The following is a 27,655-nucleotide window of genomic DNA, read 5'->3' as shown; positions in this document are numbered from 1 at the left end:
CCGACCCGCCAAGGCATGGATTGTACAAGACCCCTGAAGGTGTCCTGTGGTATCTGGCACCAAAACATTAGCAGCAGATCCTTAAAGTCCTGTAAGTTGCGAGGTGGAGCCGCCGTGGATCGGACTTGTCTGTCCAGCAATCGGACTGAGATCTGGAGAATTTGGAGGCCAGGGCAACACCGTGAACACTTCATCATGTTCCTCAAACCATTCCCGAACAATGTGTGCAGTGTGGCAGTGCGCATTATTCTGCTGAAAGAGGCCACTGCCATCAGGGGTCATCATGGGCACTCTGACCGGTCTGAGGTTACGCAGCCCCATACACAGCAGGGTGCAAGGCACTGTGTGTTGTCACACATTCCTCCATCATTAAAATTTTCTGTGACTTGTGCCACAGTAGACCTTCTGTCAGTTCGGACCAGGCGGGATAGCCTTCGCGCATCGATGAGCCTTGGGTGCCCAACACCCTGTCGCCGGGTTGCGGTTTGTCCCTCCAAACACTGCTGTCAGTAGGTACTCACTGCTGCTGACCTGAAGCACCCCACAAGCCTTGCCGTTTCAGAGGTGCTCTGACCCAGTCATCTGGCTGTAACAATTTGGCCCTTGTCAAAGTCACTCAGGTCTTTACTCCTGCCCATTTCTCCTGCATCCAACACTTTGACTACAATAACCAATTGTTTGCTTACTGTCTAATCTACCCAGACCTTGACATTTGCCCTTGTTTGGAGATGATCAACGTTATTTGGTTCACCTGTGAGTGGTCATAGTGTTTTGGCTCATCAGCGTATATCTATATATCTACCCTATATATCCTTATCTACTTTTTTATATTTTATATCAATATATGTCAATATGATGGAGCAATGAAAATATGTACAGTTTTTTCACTAGTATTTACAAAACTGCATGTTATAAGACAATCTGTGTGAGTACTAGCCCAGCAGAGACAGAGGTCGTGTAGGATTCAGGCAACAGACTGTAAAATAACTACTAAAATTGTTATTTTTCATTGCAAACACATAAATAAGCAACGAAGGAAAGTGAAATAAAGAAAAATGTCCTTTGACCTTATTAGTACAAATAAACTCAAAAATCAAATTAATGCAGTGTAGTGATTGTCAGAATTTCAATTCTCAGTTTGCTTACCTTGCTGTTACCACAAATACTCTTTCCAACTCACATCTGTTTCTGCAGTGACTAAAAGCAGAGGACTTTTAACAAATGTTAAATTCATGTCAGTGATCAGTCAGACTTTAAAAAGATGTAGATAAAAGGCCACACAAGACCAGGGGTGAAAGCTCTGTGTCAAACAATGGTAATGTATGTAGTCCATTGTGACTCGAGTTTATTTAAAGAGATAGTGCAAGCCATTCGAAAAGTAAAGTCAGCTGTTCCCTGCCACCCCGATGCCGATGGCATGGACAACCAATCTCTGTCGGTTGTGATGGAAAAGGATGAGACATCCTGTACTTTTTTTCAGCAGATCACACCTCATCAAAGGCCTTATTCCTACGACTCCCCCCCCCCCCCAATTTTGCCACCATCTGATGTTTGGCCAACAAATTGCACTATTAATCTCACACATCTCGCTCATCAGTTTCATTACAAGCCGAAACAAATCCAGCACTGTGAAGATGAACAATAACCATTTGACAAACATCTTCCAAGCCTTTGCCAGAATCTGTCACCACCTGTCTCAGCTGTATCCAAAGCGTATCCTTCCCTTGGGCTTGAATAGCAGAAAAGAGTGTGCCTGCTTGCAACTTGTTTTTTTTTTAGCCTTATTTATTTTTTTATTTCGCCTTTTTCTATAATGTAAGTAAAATGCCATGGCCTCTAATTTAAAGTTATGAGAGGATTAAGTTTTCAAAACTGAGCTTTGCTTGTCGTTCAGTTGCCGTGAGGTGAAGCATGTGGTTTGCACAAGTTAAAACATCATGAATAATCTTCCGTTCCAGGTGATAAACGTAATACTGGGGAAATGGAGGGTGTTATATGCATTGCTCTTGATCAGTCCTGTGAGTCAACGGCTGGCCAAAGTCCACCCCCAGTTACCTACATGCCTGTACTGACAGATGGCGTGTGGTATCATGCAACTGTGGTAGGCGTGTGGTGCTAGTGTAGCGTAAACTTTGCAACAGTGTAGTGTTATTGAAGTAAGTGTAATGAAATGTAAGAAGAGCTCTGCATAAAACACTGGTAGCCAGCTACCAAAGCCATTAAGTCCTGTCACATGAGGAACTGCCAGGCATAAGGACATCACCAATCTCAGCTTGTGTTCATGTATCTTTATCATTTTTTATGCTTCTTTTTGCACCATAATTATGCAATGACTTTATATTCTGTATTCTGTAAATTTGTATCACAAATGTCTCCTGTAGGGGGTAAGTATTTAAAAAATGTGATACCTAAAAATTGTATCTCAGTCATATTGTAAACTGTGGGCAGAATGATCTTTGTGTTTTTCACTACAGACTTCCTTATCATAAAATTATCTTGAAACATGGCCATAAAGTTTCCAGTCATACAGTATTTGATTCAGTAGAATAGGAAGAGCTATGTCCATAGTTTACTTCCTACAGTACCTCAGGGGAACATTCACTACAATCATATGCTTACTGTAAAGATTGAAAGTAGTAATACCAATGAAAGGTGTTAGCTCTCAGCAATTCTGCAGGTGTTGGCAAGATTCTTGGATTATGTCAATGGACTGCATATCCTTCATTTGGTGGCCACTTCACTATGGTGTGTTGTGTGGCTTGTAGTGTGAAAAGTTGCCATTGGCTGTGTTGTAGTATATGAGAGGGTTGTGTTTGTTTCACGTCAGCATATAAGTTCACAAACTGTTGCAGTCAGACAAGACTAATGTCCAATTGCCCATGTAAAAACATAAAAAAGGAAAAAGGATAAACACAACAGATTCCAGTCTGGGACTCTCCCAGAACCCTGTGACCACATCCACAGCTGTTCAACAATAAAACATCCCAAATTAATATCTGTCCTCCACAACAGGAGATGTAGTGTTTGGTTTATCAAGCAAAAAAACTCAGCTGTTCTCGTGAATTAGCCTTAGCACACTTGGTGCACTTTCAACTCCTGATCGCTAAGCTTTTAACTCAGACTTCAGTGGAATCACAGCTTGAGAATTTCCAGTAACCCCAATGCAGGGAGGTGGGTTTTGCGAACTGTGAGGCGGGCTCACGACCAGAGAATGTAGGGGAAGAATCTGGGACAGCGTGGGAAGTGTGAGGCGGTGGGGGGTGTTTTTCGGGACAGAGGATGGTGCAGGGAGAAGTGAGATCGTGCAATGACCAGCACCAGCACGGCCTTGGGGGAGTAGACTATGAGGTCATGACCTTGAGGGAGGACTGCCCCACTGATGCTCCCAGCCCCCCTCACTTACTCAGCGTTCACATTTTCCAGCTGCTGGTTTGGAAAACAAGCATTTTTATACTCCTGTTTTCACAAAGGAAAAGGCAAAGACAGTAAAGAAGTCCTCTGAGTAGAATAGAGGGTGGATGTGTAAAAGTTTTTATTTTATTCTCTTCCTCACACACCATGACAGAAAAAGAAGATTGCACTTGTTTAGAATTGCGTAAATGCGTAAAGATATACACTGGAGCCACTTTGACTTTTGCCATTTAAGGCAGTAACACAGACAAAAATGGCCCTTTTCATTAAAGGAATGCATGAAAGCACATGCTCATAGCACATAGCATTGTCAGTTTTCAGCTCCTGATAAACACAATACTCATGTCCACAACAAAATCAATGACAGAGAAGACAATACTTATTTCACACTTTCACGTATGTGTCAAAAATGTATCTCATAATAATGATAATTAAGCACAATTTACATTTGAGAGCATGTACAATGCTATACTGATACAGTTTTCTTGTTCATAACGGTGTTGTTGTTTAGACCCACAGTATCTAGTAGGAGATACCAGTGGATATTGTACATGTTCCCAGTTCACCGAAAGCCTTTGCAAAGCTGTTTTGCCTTTGTTTATCAGTCAATGAAGTCATAGCGACTCGTGCTTCAGAAGAGCTCAGTGTATAATCAATGTAATGAAGAAGATGACCATCCCTTCTTCGGGAGATTGCAGTCTTGCGGTGATACAGTGGATGGACTTTGCAGTTTTTGACTTTCAGGCATTCAAACACTTCGGTCTCAACCATCCCCAGTGTGTTTGCTCTGTCGACCTCAGCTGAGGATTCTGAGAAGACAGAAAGCAGGCAAACAGCCCTGTCATCATTACTGCTTATTTGCTGTAAAATAAAAAGAAATAGCAAGCCACCACCAAGTCAACTTGTGCAGAATAAACAATGAAAAAGGAAGAGAAGTTGAAAGTCAGGTTCTCTAGCTCTTGTGCCACGCTGCCAACAAAAGAAGTAGGGCTCAGCCTAAAGCTTACAGTTGCATAGTGTTGGCTTGAGCTGTTTACAGAATGTAATCAAATGGAATCTTTATGCATACATGCAAAAAAAGTACTAGCAGCCTAAGTGCAACTGTACATGTATTTAACTACAACATTGATAGAAGCAAGTGAAGTGTATTATGCAGTTTCCAGTGGAAAATGAATTGTAATTTTTTGGATAGATTTTTAACTAAATCATGCATTCAAGCATGAAGCTGTCACAGAAAACAGTGCACTTTAAAACGGAGGATCAACTGTATGCTGTGCAGTGAAATTATATGATCAGCTGTGCAGCTGTTGGGAGGTGGCTGTATTGAAAAGACTTCTTTGACACGGTTCCAGAACTGCGTAAGACCACACTTTCGTTGGAACTAGGGAACACAGTGATGACACATCTGTGGATTCCAGAAGCGCGTGCCAGGACTCTGAGCTTGCTTACAGGAAATCTGAAATTATTTTTCAGGTGAACGGGATTCCAAGTCTCAGTGTGACAGAATAAACTGGTGTAATAATAATAATTCTAATATATTGGAACTATTGTAATGTAATTAACAACTGAGGATAGTAATCTAAATTATTATCACTGGTGCTGTTCTGTGGAAAAAAATGCTAATCATTACCTTGTTATCATTTAACGTATATCTGATGGGATCTTGACGATTCATAAATCTGTGAAAATTATTGAAAGAAATGCACTGTGTCCTCTCGGTGGTGTCAAGAGCACTCACACCCTGTAAAAACCCCTAATAAGGCAGGCTTTAATATGCTCGATGCCTCCAAATACACACTTCTTCTGGACTCCATTCTCATACTGTAGACCAACCTGAGGTGTCTTAATGAAGCATTGTATCTGTAGCTTTGATAATATTCAGTGGTTAAGAAAAAATAAAGCATCACTGATTGTAGGAAAAACCTAACATTTAAAAGGGACATGAGTTTTTACCCTTTATGTCTCCGTTTCTCCTTAATGAAGCTAACGACTTTCTTCACCCAGGTAGCACGTTGATCCAGGCAAATTCTCTGACCGCTTATCAAAGTAGCACTGAAGAACAAACCACAAAAGCAAAGCATTAAAATACTTTAGATGTATATCTTGGAATATCTTTGGATTTATAAATATATTAGCTCTTGAAATTTTGAAAGCAGCTTACACAGAGTAGCAGGGTGAGTGGGAGATTCCTAAATGCATGCTCTTTCTAATAGATCATAGTGCTGGTGGTGTAATGTTCCCCCTGTATGGTACTCACATGACCTCTGTGGTTTTGCAGTGTGGCCCTCTGGGAAAGATTTCAATGCTCCTCAGGGTCCTTGCAGGAATCAGTCTGTGCTCATGATTTAAACACTTGCAGTGCCCAGTGTAACCCATGCCAATGGTTTGCATCCCTGAGTAAAGATATTTAGAACAATATATATTTTAAATAATACATAATATATAAACAATATATATTTTTAATAATGAACATAAAAATGTTCATTATTCGTTGGCTCTTCCAGTGTGACAGAGTATTATGTGCTACTAATGCACAAAAACTTTGTGTACTGTACATGAACTTCAAAATCTTGGTCAGAATACATTTTCGACCATTTTTACCTTAATACCATTGTTATTAAATTGTAATAACTCAACAGTTATTATAACAACTATAGTTGCATCCATGGGATTATTTAGTGCCATTGCTGATTTAGGCTTAACAATAATCTAAAAATTTGCTACACTTGTCCGGTTAACCAAGTAATTACGCAAGATGCTAAAGGACAGTCTATATAATTCTTTTACACAGCAATTACATAATACAGAGTGATTTAGTGTAAACTAGGAATGAAGACAGAATAATAAACATCAACCTGAGCAAAGCAACTTGCAAATGACAAAAGCCAAGTTAAGTTTTAGCCCTGATCAAAGATGTACACAGTCTATACTGTGTCTGAAAAGAGTATTTGTACTGAATATCGTGTAAAACCTGGTAATGAGCGTTAAATGCGTGGAAATATTTCGCTGAAGTATGAGGACCTGTGACACGGCCTGAGACAGCATGTGGACGTGTGTGGAGTGGCACGGAGCAGCGAAGGAGTAAAATGTGACCGTGATCTCACCATGCACGAGCAGGAAGGAGGCTCCCAGCAGAAAGAGGAAATGCAGGATCTTCATTCTGTGGCCTGTACCGCTGCCGTCGTATCAGTAGCTGTAGCTGATCCTCTGAGCTCCGGCGATGCTGTGTGACTCTGGCACCCCGGCGCTCGCTCGCCATATATATCAACACATGTCATGTGCTCCTCACCGCACTGCGGAGGGTTTTTTCCCCCCCGTGTGCTCGTGTATGTGTGCGAGTGCCTGCGTGCGTGTCTGTGTCTGCGTCTGCGTCTGTGTCTTTCAGTTTCGACATTTCACATGTTTGTCGGGTGTCGGTCATGAGACGATGTCTTCACACGTTCGGGGCTTAGCATCTCAGACATTTGTGGTGGTGGGTGTCATCGGGCCTCAATCATGAGATGACTGGTACCCTTGTCGAAGGCTGGGATATCTCCAAGGGGGAACTTTGGATTCATTTTGCAACAATGAATTTTTTTTTTTAACTTTACCTCTCATTTGACATCATCCAAGTGCAAATTGGGACACAGAGAAATACTAACAGTAATTATAAAATTGTATAATGTCTTAAAATGGTGTGCTGTCAATACTATTAATTGTAAGTACAGTGGGGAAAGAGATGACAACAGTATGTGGTCTTAGAGGTGGCATTGTGATTCATCAACAATTGTTGACCAAGAGGCCAAGGAGATGGTCATGGAGATGAAGGTGGTATTGTTGTAATTTACCTGTCGGTCTTTATTGTATGCCATATTGTTGTACTTGTAGAGGTTGAAACATTTTCCAAGTGTGGTATATTAAAATAATAGAGAAGATACCCTGACAGTTCTTGGCATTTCAGATTTCGATATGGCACATCAAGACCACATTATCTTCTGGGGTGACTCACCTAGAGAATTAGCATGTGTGCTAGCTTACTAATGGCTAATGTATTGGCATTATCATGAATTGTATGGTTAGCAGCTTAGCTAGTCAGATAGCAAGTTAGCTTTCATGTACAGCCAAGATGGCTATCATCTATTTTCTGCCATGGACAGAAAGTAACTTGCAGTTGGCTACAATGAACAGGTGCGGCTATTGGCTCAATATGGGGGGAGACCAATGGTAAGAAACATAAAAAGGGGGTGCAGCAATGTTTTTGATAATATAATGTGTCAGGAAAATTAAGACAGAAAAGCAGATGAAGAAGGTTGAAATTGTCCCAAGATTGGGCATTATTGTGTGGCCGTATGACATTGTTTCCGAATTCAGTTTGTTTACATGAGGTTGGTCAATACAGAAGTAAGTATTATCGTAATATGTTATTGTGGTTACTTCTTGAGGAAGGTCCCTAAAGGACATAATTCCTGGTACTGATGAGTAATTATTGCATCTCACTAGCACAACAAACTCACTCTTAGAATGTTGATACATAAACTGCCAGGGTTGTCCCCTCATCCACGTCTCTTTTTTTTTTACTGTAATCCCTCTGTTGCTTTTCTCCCCACAGCTAACGAAATTAGGACTCCTCCGATGAACTGCCCACGGGAATGTATGCATGTTGATGTGTGATTTGCATGTAGAGTGCATGTAGTGTGACTGAATGATGCATTTGTGTTATATACACATACACACTCTAATCTGCATCTGAGTGTTTATCTTGTAATTTTCCAGGCTTTGGTTTTACGAAGTGCTTTGGATTAGGACACCGAACATGATAAACGCAGCATCTTTGAACACAAACTTTAAATCGGAGAGGTTACCAAATATTAGCAGAAAGTAGAAATGAGAAGTTACTTCTCATAACTCCAGTCTGAATCATCACATGCCCCATGTAGAAAAAGAGGAAACTCAACTCGACTGTTTATGACCCTCAGATAACATTATATCAATAAATTGTACGGCACATGTACATCTCACAGTTGTCCTATTCTATGCCACAGATCACAGGAATCTTTCAGTAACACATGACTTTGGTGTAGGACAAAGTGCTTATTGAGCTGATTCCTAATCACATGGGATTCTCCTCAGACCATCTCTGCCCGTGGGCCTATCAAACCAGCATTTTTTTTAGTTACAAGTCCTGCTCCTTAGCACTACGCTACTCATAATCAAAATATACGAACAGTTAATATGTTTGAAAATGGTCAATACATCAGATAATAAATCTTTAACACACTTTCAGATAACATTTAAGAGAGTGTGAGACATCTGCATAAACTACCTATTATTATGTAGTATCTACACAGTATCTAAATCATCTCTTGCCATTATCTCATTATCTTAAAAGTTTACAATCAATAACGTGTCAGATTTTTTCTCTCATTTGCCTGGCATGTGACAAGAACAGATGATACTTTTTAACAGTGATGATGTGAAATAATTGTATACATCACTTTAATGACATCCAAATCTGAGGCATGGCATTTCAGGATGTCCTTGGTACCAAATCCTGAAATTTTATTTAAAAAAAAGCCTCTGTGTATATATTTCTATGTGTTGCCAGAAAATGGCATCTGCACTTTCTGTCAGATTTAGCATCACAATACACTTTTATGCATACAGTATACCTCTGTATATTTTAATATTGTATAGCTGAAAAGAATACTATCTGGCATTATAACTCCTTTTCGGGGGCATTTAAAGCAGCACCCTGCAAACAACTTGTGGGAAAAACAGCTACAGAGTGAAAGCATTAAAGGATTAATTTTCTGTTATTGATTTCCTCTGATATTATGTATTCATTGTAACATATGGAGGCACCAGACGGGTCTTTTATTTCAATGTCAGTGCCAGCAAGTTATTTTTGTCAAGTGAGAGGCATACTGTTTGTTTCAGACGTACAGATTTGTCATTTTTGCCACAGTATACTGACCTCAGGAGAGTAAAACCACTGGAGGTGTAAGGAGAATGCAAAACCTCCTGCAGTGTTCTTGGATGGTCACCTCATACAGTCAAAACTAGCTCAATTATCAAGGGGGGGGTTAGAGACAAAGGGAATTAATTGGCATGCCTTGATGTTGACAATGACCATTTGGTTGCCTTCCACACCACACCCTTTGTTCCTGAATGAGGTGCGATACCCCTGTCCCTTCCCATGAGCAGGATGAAGGAGGAGACTGTGGAGCCTCGAAAACCTTACATATGTAAATGTACATTTGTTTCTCTGCCATCCAATCAGGGACAGGAACCTGCATTTTATTTCAGGTTTTGGGTATAAAAGCTTGTACCCATACAACATCATTTTGTAATTTATCTGCCTTGCTTTTACCCGGTATGTTTCATACTGTAATTAAACGCTAGTTTTTGCTTTGTTATTAAATTGCTATTAACCTAAACTTTGGAACTATGAGTCTTACTTCACAAGAAGGAAAAATCCCTACAGAGGCTAAATACAGCCTTTTGAATGAACAATGATCATATTGCCTCCACTAGTATTCTAGTACCAGTACACTATGCAATCAGATATCTGAAAACAGTGCCGTTAAATGGTCTCGTTACCTGTTTGCAAGAACAGGCTTGTACAGTGTGAGACAAAGTTGTTCCAAACCCAGTCCTTTTCATCTGTTCACAGATGTGTGACTTTATGATTGTAATCATGATTGTAATGGCAGACACAAGACTCCAATGACACCAGGTGACGTTACGTAGAGCCGGCTGCTTTTCCAAGGAACTGTACCTCATTTCCCATGACTGGGAGTCTGTGAACTAATTACATTTTCAGGTAGGATGCATTTCACTTTCTGTATGGGTGAAGACTAAAGGATTACTACAGTTCGCATTGGCTAATCCCTTATCTCGTATCTCTATGAATGTCAGTCCCAGTGAAAATTGAAGGTACCTAGAAATATGATTATGAAATATGAAATATTATATGCTTTTTTGTAACATCTGCCAGTGGTGTCATTTTCCACAAGGCTTGCTCTTGCAATTTAAAACTGTTGCTGTCTTTGTTTTATTTGATTGTGGGAAGAGGTGTGTGATACTGTTGGAAGCTATCTAAGACACACTGCTGCTTTACAGAGCTAGATAGCTAAGTGGCTTTATAGATAACCATCTAACCATTCGACTGCTACCTGCCTATTCCACCCTGGAAGAGATTTTCCCCAATGCAACACCCAGCTGTATTTAGCAAACACATCACATTACATTATTGGCATTTAGCAGAAGCTCTTATCCAGAGCTTCTTTCACTGGTTACAGTTCCTTCAGTTGAGTTCTGCAAGGAGGACAAGTGGCTGTGATGAAACTCCATGAGAATATGTGCCCAGCGCTAGGCTCAAGTATGCAGGGTGTAGTTTTCCAGGGTGAAATAAGTGAGTAAATAAGTTAATTACATTACAGGCATTTAGCAGACGCTCTTACCCAGAGCAACTTACATCAGTTACAATGTTATCCATTTATACAGCTGGATATTTACTGAGACAATTGTGGGTTAAGTACCTTACCCAAGGTCCTGCTCCTTATTCTCTGTGCTACACTGCGCCCTCATGGCTAGCCACAGCAGGTACTAACGCGGAGCAGAGAAGTTTTCAGGGCACTCAAGAGTATGAGTGTGTGTGACGTGATAAAGACACCATCTTCTGAGCGTAATTTAATTACAAAAATGTTTTATTTATGCAATGCAAAACACAGTCAACATAAATATGTCTGAATTTGCCAATCACAACCATTTTTCTCAACATACATACAAAAATAGAGACTTTTTCTGCATTGGCAAACACTCCTTTGCACATCAATAATACTGAGTGGCTAATTTTATATTCCCATGTCCATTTAGTTAACGTTCAGAGTCCTTCACACGAGAACATGAAAACTGAGCTGGGCATCAAATTTATATTATTCACTAAAATGCCACAAACACAAACAGCAGCAAGGATGTGATAATCTAATACTCACGACATGATATATACATCATAAAACAGTGTGCTATTTAGTGGTTGAAAATAGCATACATGTATTTAGCAGAATTTCACTTTATTGAGTGGAGATACAGCTGAATGGCCTGTCATGACAAAGTGTGAAGCATTCCATTTCAAACAGTCAGCATGCTGTCCTGAGATGAAAACGGAGTGGGTTTCATCTACTTCTTTTTTGCGTTCATTCTGCAACAGAGGACAAAGAACACACATACATTTTAAATGGGCCCGGCAAAGTGTTTTATGTCAGTGAATCCTTTTTTGAAGGATGGTCACAGGCTACTCCATGCACCACTGTTTACTGTTACTGTTGTACCATCATAGTCTTGCTGTCAACTGTAAATGAGTTCAAACACCTCAAAGGAGCAGGTGGGAGCAGTCTGAAAAGGCACTTACTTTGCTGTCATTTTTTCAATCATGTTTGCCACCCACTGGGCTTTTGGATCCAGGCATATCTGCACACTTTGTTGTTTTCCTCCCTTCATTGTAGCACTGTAAAAGAACCAAAGTTCAAGATTAGAGGCCAAGTTGCACTGGGAACAAATCAGCAATGAAATAACGGAGATCCGCATGTGGCGTAGTGATTAGGAAGCCAGAATTCTGGCTCATTGTGACCGTTGCTGTTGCAATTCGGCACGGCACTCTGTTAAATGAATAGATAGTATGCACAAACATAAGCTATAAAAGCCAGGTGCTAGGGGGGGTGCTTAGGGGGGCATTGCATCCCCAGATGGACCTCAGTGCACCCCCAGTTGTTTCCTTAAATACTATGTAGACATCTGGATATATTACCTTATGGTGCTTTGTGCCCCCCCCTTGATTGGAAGTGCACCCCTTTGTATTTTCTCTGGGCACCGAGCCTGTGTAAAGCTCAGTTTGGGCTCACTAGTGCATCAGTCTGTCATGTAGGTTGCCTCCCTTGCATCTGTGGTTGATGACTAGTAAACATTTTATGTCATCTAACAGAACACTGAAAAGGTGGGAGTTTTCATCTTGACTGTTAGCAGTAACCCTTCAGGAGGAGTGTCATACTCAGTCTGAGTGTAGTTTGTGTGTTGAATCTTAATGCTGAGCATTGAGCGAAATTTCTACTCACATGATTTCTGCCACCTTGCAGTGCGGGCCCGCTGGGATGAGCTCCAGGTTCTTGATGTCTTTGCGAGGGATGAGCTTGCTCTGTGTTTTTGGGCAGCGGCAACGCATGTCTCCAGAAAGGCCACCTGAACAGGAGGAAGAGCATGAGGAAGAGGATGTCAGACGGGCATTGAGCTGGATGCTAGTCTGCCACTCGGGCACCTACATCTGAGGCAGCAGACACTGGGAGCATTCCGCATCGTGAGAGCTGAGCAAAATCACTGTGATGCAATAAAAACATCATCTTGTGCTGCAATAAAACATCTGTGTGACATGTCATTCCAGACTGAATGAATTGTCAGATTACGGATAGCTATGTTTCTGTTTAGTCTACAAACACACATACGCTTTGCAGCTAATACACAGACATCACCTGTCACTTGGTGGACTACACAACGTAGTTCGAGCGATAAAAAGAAGTAGAATACCTTCTGCGACGGACATGAAGACCAAGCAGAGGACGAGAGCGCTGGTTGTGACTTTGTGGTTCATGGCGGTCACTGGCAAGGAGGGAAGTCTGCAGGTCTGAGCCAGGTAAGCGTGAGTGTTCCTGCTGTTCTCTCAGAGCTCCCGCTGAGTCTGACTGAGTCCTCCACTCCACGAACCATATTTATGGCTCTCCTACTGCATGCAGGTAATTGTGGCACGGGAGCACCTTCCCCCCCAGGGCAGGGAGCCTCCCACACTCTTACGCCCCCCCCCTCCCTCTTCTTCAGAATTTTCCCAATCCCTTACAGGGAGTTGCCTTCCTGTTATGACGCAACTTGGCACGTTCTCACTGTGCTCATTGACAGTAAGGAAAGCTATTGTGACATATTTCAGCTGAAAGAAGGCAGCCATGAACTATGCGCTATTGTGATTCATACAAACGTTAAAAAAAAAAAAAAAAAAAAAACAGTAGAAGTGTCTTCTCAAGATTTATTGCTGCAGGAAGTTTCTGTGTGAATGCTTTCGTAATACTGCCACCTGGTGGCCATTCTTCGTATTTTGTGTGTAAGATGTTCTGGTGTTTTTAAATTCTAAAATAGACTCACACATTGACTTACTGAATAAATAGTGGCACTGATTATTCTTCTGTTTTCCTTCATGGCAATTTATTTTTGTGTTTTTTTTAATTAAATAAAAGATCATGGATGGCTTAATTTTATCTAAGCAATTGCTTTAAAGCAAAACCATTAACAAAAGTTGTTTCCAATAGAACACACATATATAAAATACACATTTCTCCCTACCGTTTTATCAAATTAAACAAATGCTATGTGCTATATGTATGTTATATTGTATAAAGTAAATCCCATCCTGCAAAATCTGATATTTCTTGGAAATTGACTTATTAATTTGTTGACATTTGAAAAAGAAATTGTGCTGAATTGCAAAAAATGTAAAAAAAAATGTTCCTCTTCCTTACTCAGCTGTACTAAGAAAAAGGCCCAATTTCCATATTTTGAATAATATAAACAGATGTAAAACATTTAAAAATGTGTCTCAGGTGAGTATAAATTTACATTTTTCATCAGTATATATCCACAAAGGTAAATTACTAAAAGCATATTGTGCTGGTACAACATTGTCAATTACCCAGAAAAAAAGAAACTTAAAAATGTTTGGTTTTCAGATATATCCATCACAGTGGTGTGCTACTAAATGTATTATCAAGTACCACTGTAATGTTGTGTCTATGTAATTTTTTTACATGAATGACATTTTTTTTGTAAACTGTTTTATGGCACAGGGCAAGCAGCGAAAAAAAAACCTCAAAAAAAAAATTTAAAAATTGAAAAACTTCATATCTGTGACACAGGGCACAAACACTATTACAACCTTATAGCTGAGACATTACATTAGTGTCAATGCATACATTCCTTGCTTTGCAGACTGAACCATGCCTTCCCCTCCTGCAATTCTTTGTTATTAATTTGTTTCTTCACCAGATGCTCTTACCCATAGTGACTTACAAGGCTGTAATGGGGAGACACATATTTTACACCATAGAAGGTACAGGAACAAGGGGATTGGTACAAAATAGCAAGAGGCACATCAGTGATGAGACAGCAGGCTGAAAAGCAGTTGTAAGGCATACACTAAGAGCTAAGATGTACACACAACCAAATAAATGTATCAGTAGGGCTTAAAATACCTGTCTGTATCTCCCCTCAATGTATCTTCAGCTCCTGCACTCAGAGGAAGTAAAGCAGAATTATACAGCGTATCATTATTTCTCCATCAGCCCGGAAGCAAGGGGCATGGTTACAGGCACACATTTCAGGAGGGGATTGACTCAGGTACTCGAGGCAGAGTAAAAGCCGGGCACTGCGGGAGATCTTGCCAAAATGCCATCCACATAGATATAGGAGAATGCAGAGTATACTTATTTGTTTAGTAACTTCGTATCATTGTCTTTTTAACTTTGTCCAAAACACAAGAAAACATACATGTTTTGCTCAATGTAAGAAGTATGAAGGAAATACAGTTCTCTCCAAAAGTATGTTAATGGTTGAGTGGAATTTGATATTTTTGCTACTTTAGGCATTTGCATTTGAGATCAAAAAATGACTATGAGACCAAAGTAGAGACTAGCTTTTAGCTTTTATTTCATGCTATTTACATACACAAATGTTTTTATCATATGTGAAAGACCCATTGTAATGTTGAGTCCCCTTTTTCAGATGTGCAAAAGTAAGTTAACAGATGAATTTCAAAGCAAATCAAAGTGATAAGGTCTAATATTTGGTTGCATAGCCCTTTGATGCATTGACTGCATCAAGTCTATGACGCATTGACATTATGTGACAAATGTGTGGTATCTTCTTTGGAAATGCTTTTTCAGGACTTCACTGCAGCTGCTTTCAGTTGATGTTTGTTTCGTGGGCTGTCTGTCTTCGATCTCCTCTTCAGCAAGTAAAATGCATGACTTGGCCTGTTGTACTTGCTATAGCCACTTCCTGTGCTATGGTTCTTAATGAATTTTTTTGTTCTTTCTTCAGAGAGATTAGCTGATTAGCTTTCTTCACAGATTAGCTGTTTTTCCGCCACAGTCAGTTCTCTGGTTTTCATGCTGGTATATGCCTTCTTGCTCCAAATGCAATCTCCACAGATGCAAAGATAGGCTGAAATTAAGGCTAGACACCCACTGCCTTTTTATGTGTGAACAATCCATGCAAAAGGAAAAAAGGAAACATCTAAGAAACGAGTTACACCTTTCAGTCATTTGTTAACTTACTTTTGCACACAAAAGTAAGTTAACACTCAACACAAAAACAATCATTTCTCTGAAATGGTAAAATGTATGTGCATGTGAAGACTATTGAATAAAAGTTGATAGTTTCTACATTTATTTCACATTCATCTTTTCATTTCAAATCCAAACGGCTTAAGTTAATGGCAAAAATTACACATTCCATTCTACCGTTAACATACTTTTGGAGGGCACTGTAGGTGAAAAACATCTGTACAGTGTGCTGCTTTTTTAATATATTGATGCAAATGTATGTCTTTGAAAGCTTTGCCAAATTAAAAAACTCTTTTTTAAAATTTTCTATAAAAACCCAATTTATTTTGTGCACGAAATACTGTACCTTGATGTGACCATGAGGAGACCACTAAAGTGTGCAAGCTCAATGCATTGAGTAAATGTCAGACTGGAAAATCATTCTGAGTGCAATACAGCACTTCACAGAGAAATGCTCTTATTGCACAGACATTTTCACTTACATCATATAGTAACAAAGAGTATTTGTTCTTTGGTGTTACTTGTATTTTAAAATATATTCTGTTAAATAGGGGACAGTTTCAAAAGATACGATATTGGCATTTTTTTTTTAATAAGCAGATTGTTTTACAACAAACCAACAGTGTACAAACCACCAGTGTACAAATGTGAAGTGCTCTTCATCTTTTTCCTCAGATTCTTTCATCCAGTTGCATCATAATAATCAAATGCTTGAATAAATAAATTACATTTTTAAGCATAATTATATAATAGTAGAATTATAATACATAATTATATAATTATGTAAGTATCTAGTTCTGAATAAATATTTCAAACATCACATTACAGGGATCATTTATAATATTTTAGATCTTCTTCTTTCCAGGACTTCATGATTACCCTGGAAGATACAACAGAGTCACTTGCCCAGACTGTAGAGAGCCTTGGGGTGACACTTCACAGTGGACTGACATAAACTAACCACATAGCGGTAGTTGGTAGCTCCTGCAAATTCTTCCTATACAACATCAGAAGAATCGGCCCCTTTCTTTACATCAACTCTACTCAACTCCTGGTTCATACCATGGCTATTTTTCCTTTGGAGTTCAGTAACTACCTGCTCACTGCCTTCCCTATATGTGCAATCAAACCCCTGCAGCTTGTTCAGAATGCTGCTGATGGGTTGGTCCACAACGTCCCCACATTCTCCCATCCTTTACCCATCCTTGTTTGTAGTTGTTTTTCTTATTTTGTAGTTTTTCTTTCTCATAATAATGGAGATATTGTCCGTCACTTGATTCACTGAATCTCGTACAAGCCCTTGCTTCTGCACATTTCGTGCTGTTTTGTTAAATGTGCTTTATATTTGCACATTGGAAGTGGATATCTGGATAAGAGCTTCTGCTAAATGAAAAAAAGAATGCAAATGTAAATGTAGATACCCACTAGTATATTAGGATACAGTACTAAAACATGGTGCAGAGTACAGATAAGTGAATATTGATATAAATCAGCTCTTGAGCTTCAGCTCCAAAGAGCTTCCTCCATGCATCCTTTCACCCCCAGAAAGTTTTTCCTTTCCAGTATCACTTTCGTAACCTGCAAAAAAATGCAAAGGAACATTTCCAGTTTTGGTAATTTGAACTCAGTGGTAAAATAAAACCGAGAAGCAGGGCTGGATTTTCATCCATTATCACCAGTGCACCAGCGGCCCATCACAATCTGCCAGTCCAGTTCAGCTAAGTGCCATGTCCAGTCTGAAGCTCAACAGTATCTTCGATCGATTTGAACTTACTGGAGTTAGAATCTTCTCAAGAAGGTGATGACCCAAGGAGCCCTGGGGCTCAGGCAGACCTCCTGCTTAGTCTTTTTCAGAATTGCACTGCAGGAACAGCAGACAGAAAACACAGAAGAGTTAAAACCAGTTAGGGCAGACTGTCGTGCAGCACTACTGTGACAAACTGCACCAGGCTCGGTGCCAGGATAAAATACAGAGGGGTGCAATTACAATCCACGGGGGGCGGGGCACAAAAAGTCATAAATGCTATGTAGGCGTCGGGATATAAGGAGACAACTGGGGGTGCACAGCAGACAGAAAACACAGAAGAGTTAAAACCAGTTAGGGCACAAACTGCACCAGGCTCGGTGCCAGGAGAAAATACAGAGGGGTGCAATTGCAATCCATGGGGGGCGGGGCACAAAAAGTCTTAAATGCTATGTAGGCGTCGGGATATAAGGAGACAACTGGGGGTGCACTGAGGTCTGTCTGGGGGTGCAATGCACCCATAAGCACCCCCATAGCGCTGGGACTGAACTGGACCCATCACCAAAGAACTGCAGAGAAAGCATAGCAGGTGTTTGTGTGTGTGTGGAGAGGCAGTGAGTACAAGTCAGCTAACGTGAGGTCAAGTGGGCAAAACATAATTAATAATTAATCAATTCATAATTTACTGTTGGTTGTAATATGTAATGCGCACCACCTTCAACTCAACATATCCGAGACTGAGTTCCTAGTCATCCCAGCCAGGCCGCCGATCCAGCGCGACATCACCGTTCAGCTAGGCTTAATGACACTAACTCCATCCAGGTCTGCAAGGAACCTGGGGGTAGTGATTGATGACCAGCTGCCAGATTATGCAGATTCGCGCTGTACAACATCAGAAAATCAGGTCCTACCTATCTGAATATGCTGCATAGCTCCTTGTCCAGGCACTGGTCTTTTCAACGCTGGACTACTGCAATGCGCTCTTGGCTGGCCTACCTGCATGCACTATTAAGCCTCTGCAATTGATACAGAATGTGGCTGCACATCTGGTTTTCAACCAGCCAAAAATGTTTCATGTTACACTCTTGGTCTCGCTCCACTGCCTCCCTGTAGCTGCCCTAATCATGTTCAAGGCCTTGATGCTGGCGTACAGGGTCACCAACAAAACTGCACCTACCTACTTGAACTCACTTCTGCAACTCTATGTTCCCTCCCTGCCCCTCCCTGCTACCAAATGGCGCCTGGTGGTCCAGTCGCATTGCGGTGTAAAGTCACTATCCAGAACTTTTTCCACCATTGTCCCTCAATGGTGGAATGAACTTCCACACTTCATCCGTTCTGCCGAGTCCTTCTCTGTCTTCAAGAAAATCTGAAGACACAGCTCTTCTGCTCTCACCTGAGCACCTGAAACGCTACCCTTAAAGAAACTTCGCATGTATAAAAAAAATAATCTAATTGTGAAGGAGTAGCCCTTCACCTCACCCCCAACAGGTTAAATGTTTAATGTTAATTGTTTAATTGGTTAAATTGAGGACCCTCATTGTCTATATTCCATCTTGTAAAATAAGTGCTTCAAATCAATCAATTACAACTGAAACAGGTTACATGTTTGTCTTTAATGATTGTTTAATTGTGGTGTTAATTGTTACGTCTTTGTCTTTGAGACCCAGTTAATTGGTCACACCAGCTTAGACTGATTAAATACAGGTGTGTGGCCAGAGGGAGGGGAGACTGCTTGTGAGTGTTGTTTTTTTTTTAATAAATTGTGTTTTTTGTAAAGTTTTACTCCTTCTGCTAATTTATGTGCAGAGCATCGGCCAGCTCTGTTACACTAATGGTTTAACACACCCGGTAACTTTACCTGCTAGTTTGTACCTTGCCTGGCCAACCTTTGAAACCTGGTCATGCAGTACTTCTAATATTGTTGACTCCGTATTGTTTTTCGCTTGTGCCGTATTGTACCTCACTTGTAAGTTGCTTTGGATAAAAGCGTCTGCCAGATCAATAAATGTAAATGTAATGTTGCATATTGTTTATTGTTCATCAGTTTAACTCGTATATACAGTACAGTATAATATGTGTGTGTGTGTTTTCTGTACTGTAAAGTACATATGTGTGTGCGTGTGTGTGTGTGTGTGTGTGTGTGTGTGTGTGTTCTTTTCATTCGTATGGTTGTATTTGATTGCTTTATTGTTTGTCCTGCCAATAAAACACCTTTGAATGTGAATTTGAGAGAGAGAGAGAGAGGGTTGGGAAGCATTGAGAGAGAATGAGAGAGAGACAGACTCGGGGGAGGAGAGTGGGGAAAGGCAGTTGGACTCACATGATCTCGCGGTGTCTGCAGTGTGGGCCGGGCTCGATCAGTTTCACACTCTCGATCCATTTACCCAGCGGGCGACTCTCTGTTTTGACGCAGCGACACCTAAGCTCCATGGCTGTGAGGGGTTAGAGGGCAATCATTGCAGGATCAATCACACATCACCAAGGCAACTGAAACCCTTCCTAAATATCCGTACCAACAAGAAAACTCCAAGTCCACCTTTATGGCTACATTATATAATGTTATGTATGATCATGTAATGTATTGGTCATTGTTCAAAAACAACACCGACCGTACACCAAGCAATTACAAGCACTTTCAATAGAGATGGACTGTATTTTTAAAGTCCAAAACAGAGATGAACAGATCAAAACAACCTAAAGTTGTCAAAAAAACTTATGAGGCTCAACTTAAACAAATGAGGCTAAACAATGTAAATATGTCAGCATTCTGCCTTCATCAGAAAATAGTATTATTCTGTTGGAAATCTATACCTAGCTCTAGGTATATTTAATTAGAGAGGAACTGATTCTATTTTCAGTAAGGCTATTAACAAGTTCTTAACTCACGGCTGCAATTCCACAAAAATGCTCTCTGCCACAAAGGTCTAATTTAATTACAGCAGTCTAATCTGAAATGGATACATGTTAAATCACATTTGTAAACACTCTACCAGCAGAGCTTCCCATCATATTAAGTTGTTCCTTGCATATCCTTTCCCAAAACAGCCCAGAATGCAGAGCAACCTACCTTGAGTGACAGACAAAGACAGGAGATACATGATCAGAGCTGCAGCTGTGAGCCTGGTGCACACGGTAGTCATCTTTTTTAATGGGGCTCACTTGCTTCCCGCAACTTGTGCTGGTGAGGTACAAGGTCAGTTGCGGTAGTGTAGCTTGTGGCTCAGTTGTAGCAGTCGGTTGCGTCTGGTGCTGTATAGGGCTGAGCTGCAGTATCGTTGTGCACGGTTTGGTGGTTGTGTCAGAAGACCACAGCGTGCTCAGAGCTCAGAGCTCACTGTGCTGCCATATAGGAATGACACGGTTTTTAAAGTCCTGGATGAGGGAGGAGTCACCACACTTGCGCAATCGAACACTCCCACTGACCAATGGGCTGTGTATTGCAATCCTTTGAACTGAGGGTTATGATTATTGAACCTGAAGGTTATTTATGCATATATACACGCATGTAAGTCTACATAGAAGAGGAACTGAATAACAAGTGACAATGAAGGGTTAATGATGGAAACAAATTTACATTCATAGGATTGTTATAAATGTATCTATTTAATGACAATCAAATGATTTTTTTGAATTTCCTTAAATGTTGCTGCTGTTCACAATACATATTGCACTGAGATGGGAAAAAAAAATTGAGGCTTCAGGGGTAGTTATATGCATTATACTGTGTGATGACTAGCTGATCATTTTCTGTCACCTCATTAATGAAAAATGAGAAAAAAGTAAGTCCTCAGCCTTGCTGTGGACAAATAGTGAGTTTGTCTCACAGGCAGAATACTGATCTCTGTGATCTATGTGTTGTGACTGTGTATGGAAATGATGTCACAAATGAATTAACAGTGTTAACCATAAACTAATATCTGGGTGCACAGTGCACTGTGAAGACAGAGTGGCTCATATTCTGCACTCTGCTACAGTTATAATGCTAAAAATAACACTGAATTGCACAGAAATAACACCATTATTTACTTTTTTCCCACTCATGTAACGTTATCTAAAATGACCAATTGCATTCAAAATGTAACAAAAGAAAGACAACCTATACGTTAAATCTGATTTTCACATTCTGTCTGAGCGCATGTGACCAGCTGTTAAAGTTTAACAGTAATACTGTGCCTGTTCTTCTTCATCACACATGTCAATTAAGAACAGCTGGGCTGCAGTGGGTGGGACTGTTTACATTGTGATTAAATTCCAGATACATGCTTTTCTGTAGCCAAGCAGTGACGTTGAATGTTAGGTTAGGACCACCACAATGAATCTCTAAGAACACCTTTTTATCCCTACAGTTCCAAAGAAATGGGAAATTAGTTAGTGGGAAATTCTTGTCAGCCCCATGCTGAAAAACTTGGGCAAACTAAGACTTAGTTATGCAGTATTAGTCATTAAGTCCAGGCTTACATACCACTCAAAGCCTTTTTAATACTCTGCACAGACACTGTGCCAAAAAAAAACGTCACAAGCAGTTTTCTTCTACAGCATAGTCATAAGTGTGCCAGTCTTATTATTTAAATTATATTTTATATTTTTACTGTGTATTACTGTTATAGAACTTTGCATCTTATGCTAAGATGCTGCTTGGTCGTGTATTTTGCCTGCTTGTTTTCAGGTCTACATTTTAATTCAGATTATACACACCTTGAACAAAGTTCCTCTTGTGGTGCCTCTCATGATTTATGGAAAATACTTAATCTACCTGACAGTAAAAATTTGCAGAGAGCTGGGATACAAATGCAGTTATCATCATTAAAGTCTGCATAGAACAAAGAGAATGACAGCTTTGACATTCCAACGGTGGAGTACCGAATTTCCCTTTTGGCTTCAAAGCAACTTCAAGATAAACATGTGAAAACTCTTTAAGGGCCTATTGCTGTTAGATAGCCTCTCATGAAAGTATTACTGCTTATTAACTTGCAGAACTGTTAAAGCTTCATCAGCATGAACAATTAAAGCTAATTATGAGATAATATAGATAAAGACCGTACGTGCCAAGTATACAGAAAATAAAAAAAAAATTCCACTTTGATCAAGTAGAACGCCTTAATTAAAAATGTTTGTCAATATTAAAACTTGACATTAAATCAAAAGAATAAGTACAGGGCAGAATTCATTTCTCAGTTATTTCACACTTTAGCAAGGTTGTATCTAGAGTAACTAAATTTAGCAAGGTTGCCTGAACATGTTGCATATGTCAGGGTCCCCCATCACAGTTGCTCAAGCCCCACACACAGAGCCCAGACATACTTTTTCCTTACTCCATGCTGCGCATTCTCGCCCTCACACAGTGACTCACATGACCCTCCTCTCACCTACACTAAGGTCATTGACTTCTTCTTCAAATCATATACAGTATTTGTTCATTTAACACTTAAGCCCAAACCACTTCCCCTGTTTTTGGGGAAATGGTCATTGATTCAAGGAAAGGATCACAGGCACAAAACAAAGTAAACGGAAGATCTGCAAAATGTTTATCAATATTGAAACTTGACATTAACTTGAAAAAACAAGTACAGTTCAGAAATACATTTCTCAGTTATTTCACTTGAAAAACTTGTTAACATTTTACTGTTTGCAAAACTTTTAAATAAAATTAATACTTAATGACATGGTCCAGAAGCAATATATTTAAAACATTTCTAGCAAAATAAATTGTCTCTTGGAATGAAGTGTGGTCCAGACTGCTAAACTCTATTCTTGGGAAAATGGTCATCGATTGAGGGGGGGGAGATAACAGGCAGCAAATGGAAGATTTGCAAAGGCTATGGAGACATTTGTATAGCCCGACAACTACAGTAGTAGCTGATGGAACAACATGGGGAAGCTCTCCTCTGCAGAATGCATTGCTCAAGCGTACTGTTCATAAGAAGTTCTGACTAATGCTGTCATGCTGTGACAAGGAGTTCCACCACAGCCACTTGTCCTCATTGCAGAACTCAACTGAAGGATGCTAGAAGCTTTAATAACAAAGATTTACCTTATACTTCCTAAAAATTAAAGCAGTTCAGGAACTAAGACAGCCAATGTTTAATTTTTTTTGGATGAAATGGGAAAATTTTAAAATCTCAATATCAAATATGTGAATTAAGAGGCCATGACAGCCCATTTGGTACAATTTTTTGCTCACAATAGTTATCTGGCATATAATTAACACAGTAAAAGCAGTAAGAATTATGAACATTTGTATGGGCATATCAGTCACATAAACTACAATATCTGCACTGAACAAACTGCTGAATTATTTTATACTGAGAGCTGAGACGTTTTGTGAGCCATAGCATCTGTAAGCCATAGCATCCCAGGCAAGGACTGACTGAAACACCTGGATACTGATGGCATTGAGATGCAAGCGACATTTCCCAGAGCCACCCCATGCATGGCCGCGACTGATGCTTTTTAAAGGTCTTTTGAGAAAAGCCAGCATAATTCATAAACTTCCACTATGTACATCCAAAAGTGATGGACACATTCTGTCCGTCAAACCCATACCATTGAAGACAGAGGTGAGGTTCACTCCTGCTCCACTCTCACCCTCTGCCATCTGTGTCCCATCTCTACAGCCTTTGCTGGTCCCACAGAGAGGATTGCATCATTTTTTGGTTCATCATACATTTATTTAAAAAAAATTCTTTCTCTATATTTTAAAGGTTACTGTTCAACATCAGAAGAAGATTGCCATACTGCGTGTCCATGTCCACTTTGTCATTTTCCATATGTCACTTTCATATCACAGCTGTAGTTCACAAGACAGCGAGCCATGCTGTCTGTCACTGAACACCACACTTCCCCTCTCTCACTGTCTGGACTTCTGGAATTGCCCGCTGTCTGATACTGCTTATGTCATTGCTTTTGGACAAAGGTCAAAAGGGTGGCACTGAGATGACACTACCGCTCATGTGTACATCTGAATTCTAATTAATGCGATAAGGTTTTTTGCCGCCTTTGATTGCTAATGGCCAGATGACGGTCGCTTTCCTGGTCTAAGCAGAAGAGCACATTTTCACTTCCTCTTGTTACTCTTTCCAGCAAGTTTGTCATCAGTGAATCTGGAGACACATTTCCCTCTTTATCTCTGTTAAAGTTACTATTTTTAAGGTGATGATCGTTTGGCCGCTTCTGAGCCAGAGAGACATTATGAGTAATGTTCATGGTGTATTTTATGCTCTAAAGGCTGTTTGCAAATTATAGTAAGGCAAGCAAGTGTGAAAAGCAATATTTTGATGCTAGTGCATGACACTGTGTATTATACGTACAAATACATGGAATATATGGAGCAGGGTGTTAGTTTTTCTCAGGATACTCAAACCACAGATAAAATGGATTCTATCACTTGCCTGGAATCAATATGAAATCGTTTCATTGAAATGTATACAAATCATCATCAATAAGTCCATTATGAGGACTTATTTATCATGTTTGTGACTACTTAAGATGTGCTTGTTTTTTTATTTTATATTGTTGGGAAAATGGTCATCGATTGGGGGAGGATAACAGGCGGAAATTGCAGCACATGGAAGATTTGCAAAGGCTATGGAGACATTTGTATAGCCCGACAACTACAGTAGTAGCTGATGGAACAACATGGGGAAGCTCTCCTCTGCAGAATGCATTGCTCAAGCGTACTGTTCATAAGAAGTTCTGACTAATGCTGTCATGCTGTGTGTTTATACTCAGTTGGGACTTTCATATCCCTTTGTAAAAGGCTGCTAATTGCAACTCACAAGAAACTGAGGCCCTTGCAACCCTGTGTAAATTAAATCCACAGACCTGTTTTGAATCTTATTTGATTCAAATATTTGATACAGAGATTTTTACCTTTTACCGTTTCATGTGGAAACATTGGGAAGACGCATCAGAACCGCTTCAATTTCTAGACAGTATCTGCTCAGCTTTCATAATTAAAGTTGTCTTGTGGCTGGGTTCATCAATGAGGATCAGTGACTGTCATGGAACTCTGTGAGCATATATATTATCCATCAGAAGAGATGTTTTTCAGGGTGAAATGAATTTATTCAGAGCTCATAAATGTGTACCACCCATTTTAAAAGATATGTGCATATGTATATTAAGTCTGAATATCAGAAACTCAAACCTGCTAAAATGAGGTGCGCGGCAGTGTAGCATAGTGGTTAAGGAGCAGGACTCATAACCAAAAGGTTGCCGGTTCAATCCCCGCTGGGACGCTGCTGTACCCTTGGGCAAGGTACTTAACCCACAATTGTCTAAGTAAATATCCAGCTGTATAAATGGATAACATTGTAAAGAACTGTAACCTATGTAAGTCGCTTTGGATAAAAGCGTCTGCCAAATGAATAAATGTAAAAAAAAAAATAATCAGTGCTCATAAGCTGGAACATTATTTCACATTTTTAATATGTTTTAATAAGAGAATATGGACTAAGGGTCAGGTCAGAACACAGATATCTTTCCAAGGAATGAAACTGTATGTCATTTTGAGGAAGCTCCCGCTCAGACACGCATCACCCACATGAGACGGTTCCCATATCAGAATTGGTGCAGTGGAAACATGGATGTGCAACATCTCTGGGAACTAAAGTGGGGCTGACACACGTGTATCTCAAGCATGAACTGGCATCTGTCCTTGTACAACAACCATTTAACCAAAAGACTGAAAAAATAAAGAAAGGCTAAAGGAGCAGGAGACTTGCCTCATGTGATTATAACAGTTCCAGACCACAGAGAGCAGAGTGCGAGAGTTCAGAAATACAATAAACAAAATAAGTCTTCCATGTTATAGTTTTGCAATTCAGCCAAGGGATACTGAACAGACAATGCTGCAAGAGATCTTCAGAGTTTGATTAGTGAGTGGCAGTGTCGCATAGTGGTTAAGGAGCAGGACTTGTGCCCAAAAGGTTGCCGGTTTGATTCTCTGCTGGGGCACTGCTGTTGTACCCTTGGGCAAGGTACTTAACTTCCAATCACCTCAGTAAATATCCAGCTGTATAAATGGATAACATTGTAACTGATGTAAGTTGCTCTGGGTAAGAGTATCTGCTTAAATGCCTGTAATGTAATTAACTTATTTACTCACTTTTTTCACAATGCAAAAATACACCCTACATACTAGAGCCTAGTGCTGGGCACATGTTCTCATGAAGTTCCATCACAGCCACTTGTCCTCATTGCAGGACTCAACCAAAGGATGCTAGAAGCTTTAATAACAAAGATTTACCTTATACTTCCTAAAAATTAAAGCAGTTCAGGAACTGAGACAGCCAATGTTCAATTTTTTTTGGATGAAAATTTTAAAATCTCAATATCAAATATGTGAATTACAAGGCCATGACAGCCCATTTGGTACACTTTTTTTTTGCTCACAATAGTTATCTGTCATATAATTAACACAGTAAAAGCAGTAAGAATTATGGACATTTGTATGGGCATATCAGTCACATAAACTACAATATCTGCACTGAACAAACTGCTGAATTATTTTATACTGAGAGCTGAGACGTTTTGTGAGCCATAGCATCTGTAAGCCATAGCATCCCAGGCAAGGACTGACTGAAACACCTGGATACTGATGGCATTGAGATGCAAGCGACATTTCCCAGAGCCACCCCCTTCCATGGCCGAGACTGATGCTTTTTAAGGTCTTTTGAGAAAAGCCAGCATAATTCATAAACTGCCACTATGTACACCCAAAAGTGATGGACACATTCTGTCTGTTAAACCCATTGAAGACAGAGGTGAGGTTCACTCCTGCTCCACTCTCACCCTCTGCCATCTGTGTCCCATCTCTACAGCCTTTGCTGGTCCCACAGAGAGGATTGCATCATTTTTGGTTCATCATATATTTATTTTTTCATTTTTTGCCCCTGTTTGCAACCTTATTTCAGAACTGCTTATGGTATGTTAAGCTTGTCTCACAGAGATAGCCAGTACATTTGCTCAGGAGCACTTGGGCAAGACAAACACAGTCCTCCCTTACACTGCACTGTGGGTTCCAGGTCACTGTCTTCAAGTGACACAGCTGGGATAGAACCCGGGCCACAGAGATCAGCTGGTGTTCAAAGCAAACGCCTTAACCACTGAGAAACTCAGGAACCCTGTCAATCATTTA

The 27,655-nt window shown here is 40.1% G+C and overlaps 2 protein-coding genes across 2 annotated transcripts; both read right to left on the bottom strand.

Moving 5' to 3' along the window:
- Positions 1-3,916: 3,916 nt before the first annotated feature.
- On the bottom strand, positions 3,917-5,787 carry cxcl19 (chemokine (C-X-C motif) ligand 19). Its single transcript, XM_036551804.1, has 3 exons — positions 5,669-5,787; positions 5,365-5,463; positions 3,917-4,220 (listed from the first exon to the last, which is right to left on the bottom strand). The coding sequence occupies exons 1-3, from the start codon at positions 5,785-5,787 to the stop codon at positions 4,208-4,210; spliced, it is 231 nt and encodes a 76-aa protein (XP_036407697.1). The 3' UTR covers positions 3,917-4,207.
- A 5,426-nt stretch (positions 5,788-11,213) lies between these two features.
- On the bottom strand, positions 11,214-13,134 carry LOC118793258 (interleukin-8-like). The gene is made up of 4 exons (XM_036551348.1): positions 12,970-13,134; positions 12,504-12,627; positions 11,804-11,899; positions 11,214-11,593 (listed from the first exon to the last, which is right to left on the bottom strand). The coding sequence occupies exons 1-4, from the start codon at positions 13,031-13,033 to the stop codon at positions 11,572-11,574; spliced, it is 306 nt and encodes a 101-aa protein (XP_036407241.1). The 5' UTR covers positions 13,034-13,134; the 3' UTR covers positions 11,214-11,571.
- Between the last annotated feature and the right edge of the window lie 14,521 nt (positions 13,135-27,655).

This window comes from Megalops cyprinoides, chromosome 18 (genome assembly GCF_013368585.1).
Source record: "Megalops cyprinoides isolate fMegCyp1 chromosome 18, fMegCyp1.pri, whole genome shotgun sequence".
NCBI lineage: Eukaryota > Metazoa > Chordata > Actinopteri > Elopiformes > Megalopidae > Megalops > Megalops cyprinoides.
This window is presented reverse-complemented; position numbering and strand designations above follow the sequence as displayed.

Excerpts from the sequence above, each read along its gene's own strand:
- LOC118793258 (XM_036551348.1), bottom strand. The coding sequence starts at position 13,033 with ATGAACCACAAAGTCACAACCAGCGCTCTCGTCCTCTGCTTGGTCTTC. Across the intron at positions 11,900-12,503 it reads TGCAAGGTGGCAGAAATCAT|TGCTACAATGAAGGGAGGAA; the intron begins GTGAGTAGAAAT and ends GTTCTTTTACAG. Across the intron at positions 11,594-11,803 it reads ATTGAAAAAATGACAGCAAA|AATGAACGCAAAAAAGAAGT; the intron begins GTAAGTGCCTTT and ends CCTCTGTTGCAG.
- cxcl19 (XM_036551804.1), bottom strand. The coding sequence starts at position 5,787 with ATGGGTTACACTGGGCACTGCAAGTGTTTAAATCATGAGCACAGACTG. Across the intron at positions 5,464-5,668 it reads TGCAAAACCACAGAGGTCAT|TGCTACTTTGATAAGCGGTC; the intron begins GTGAGTACCATA and ends TTTGTTCTTCAG.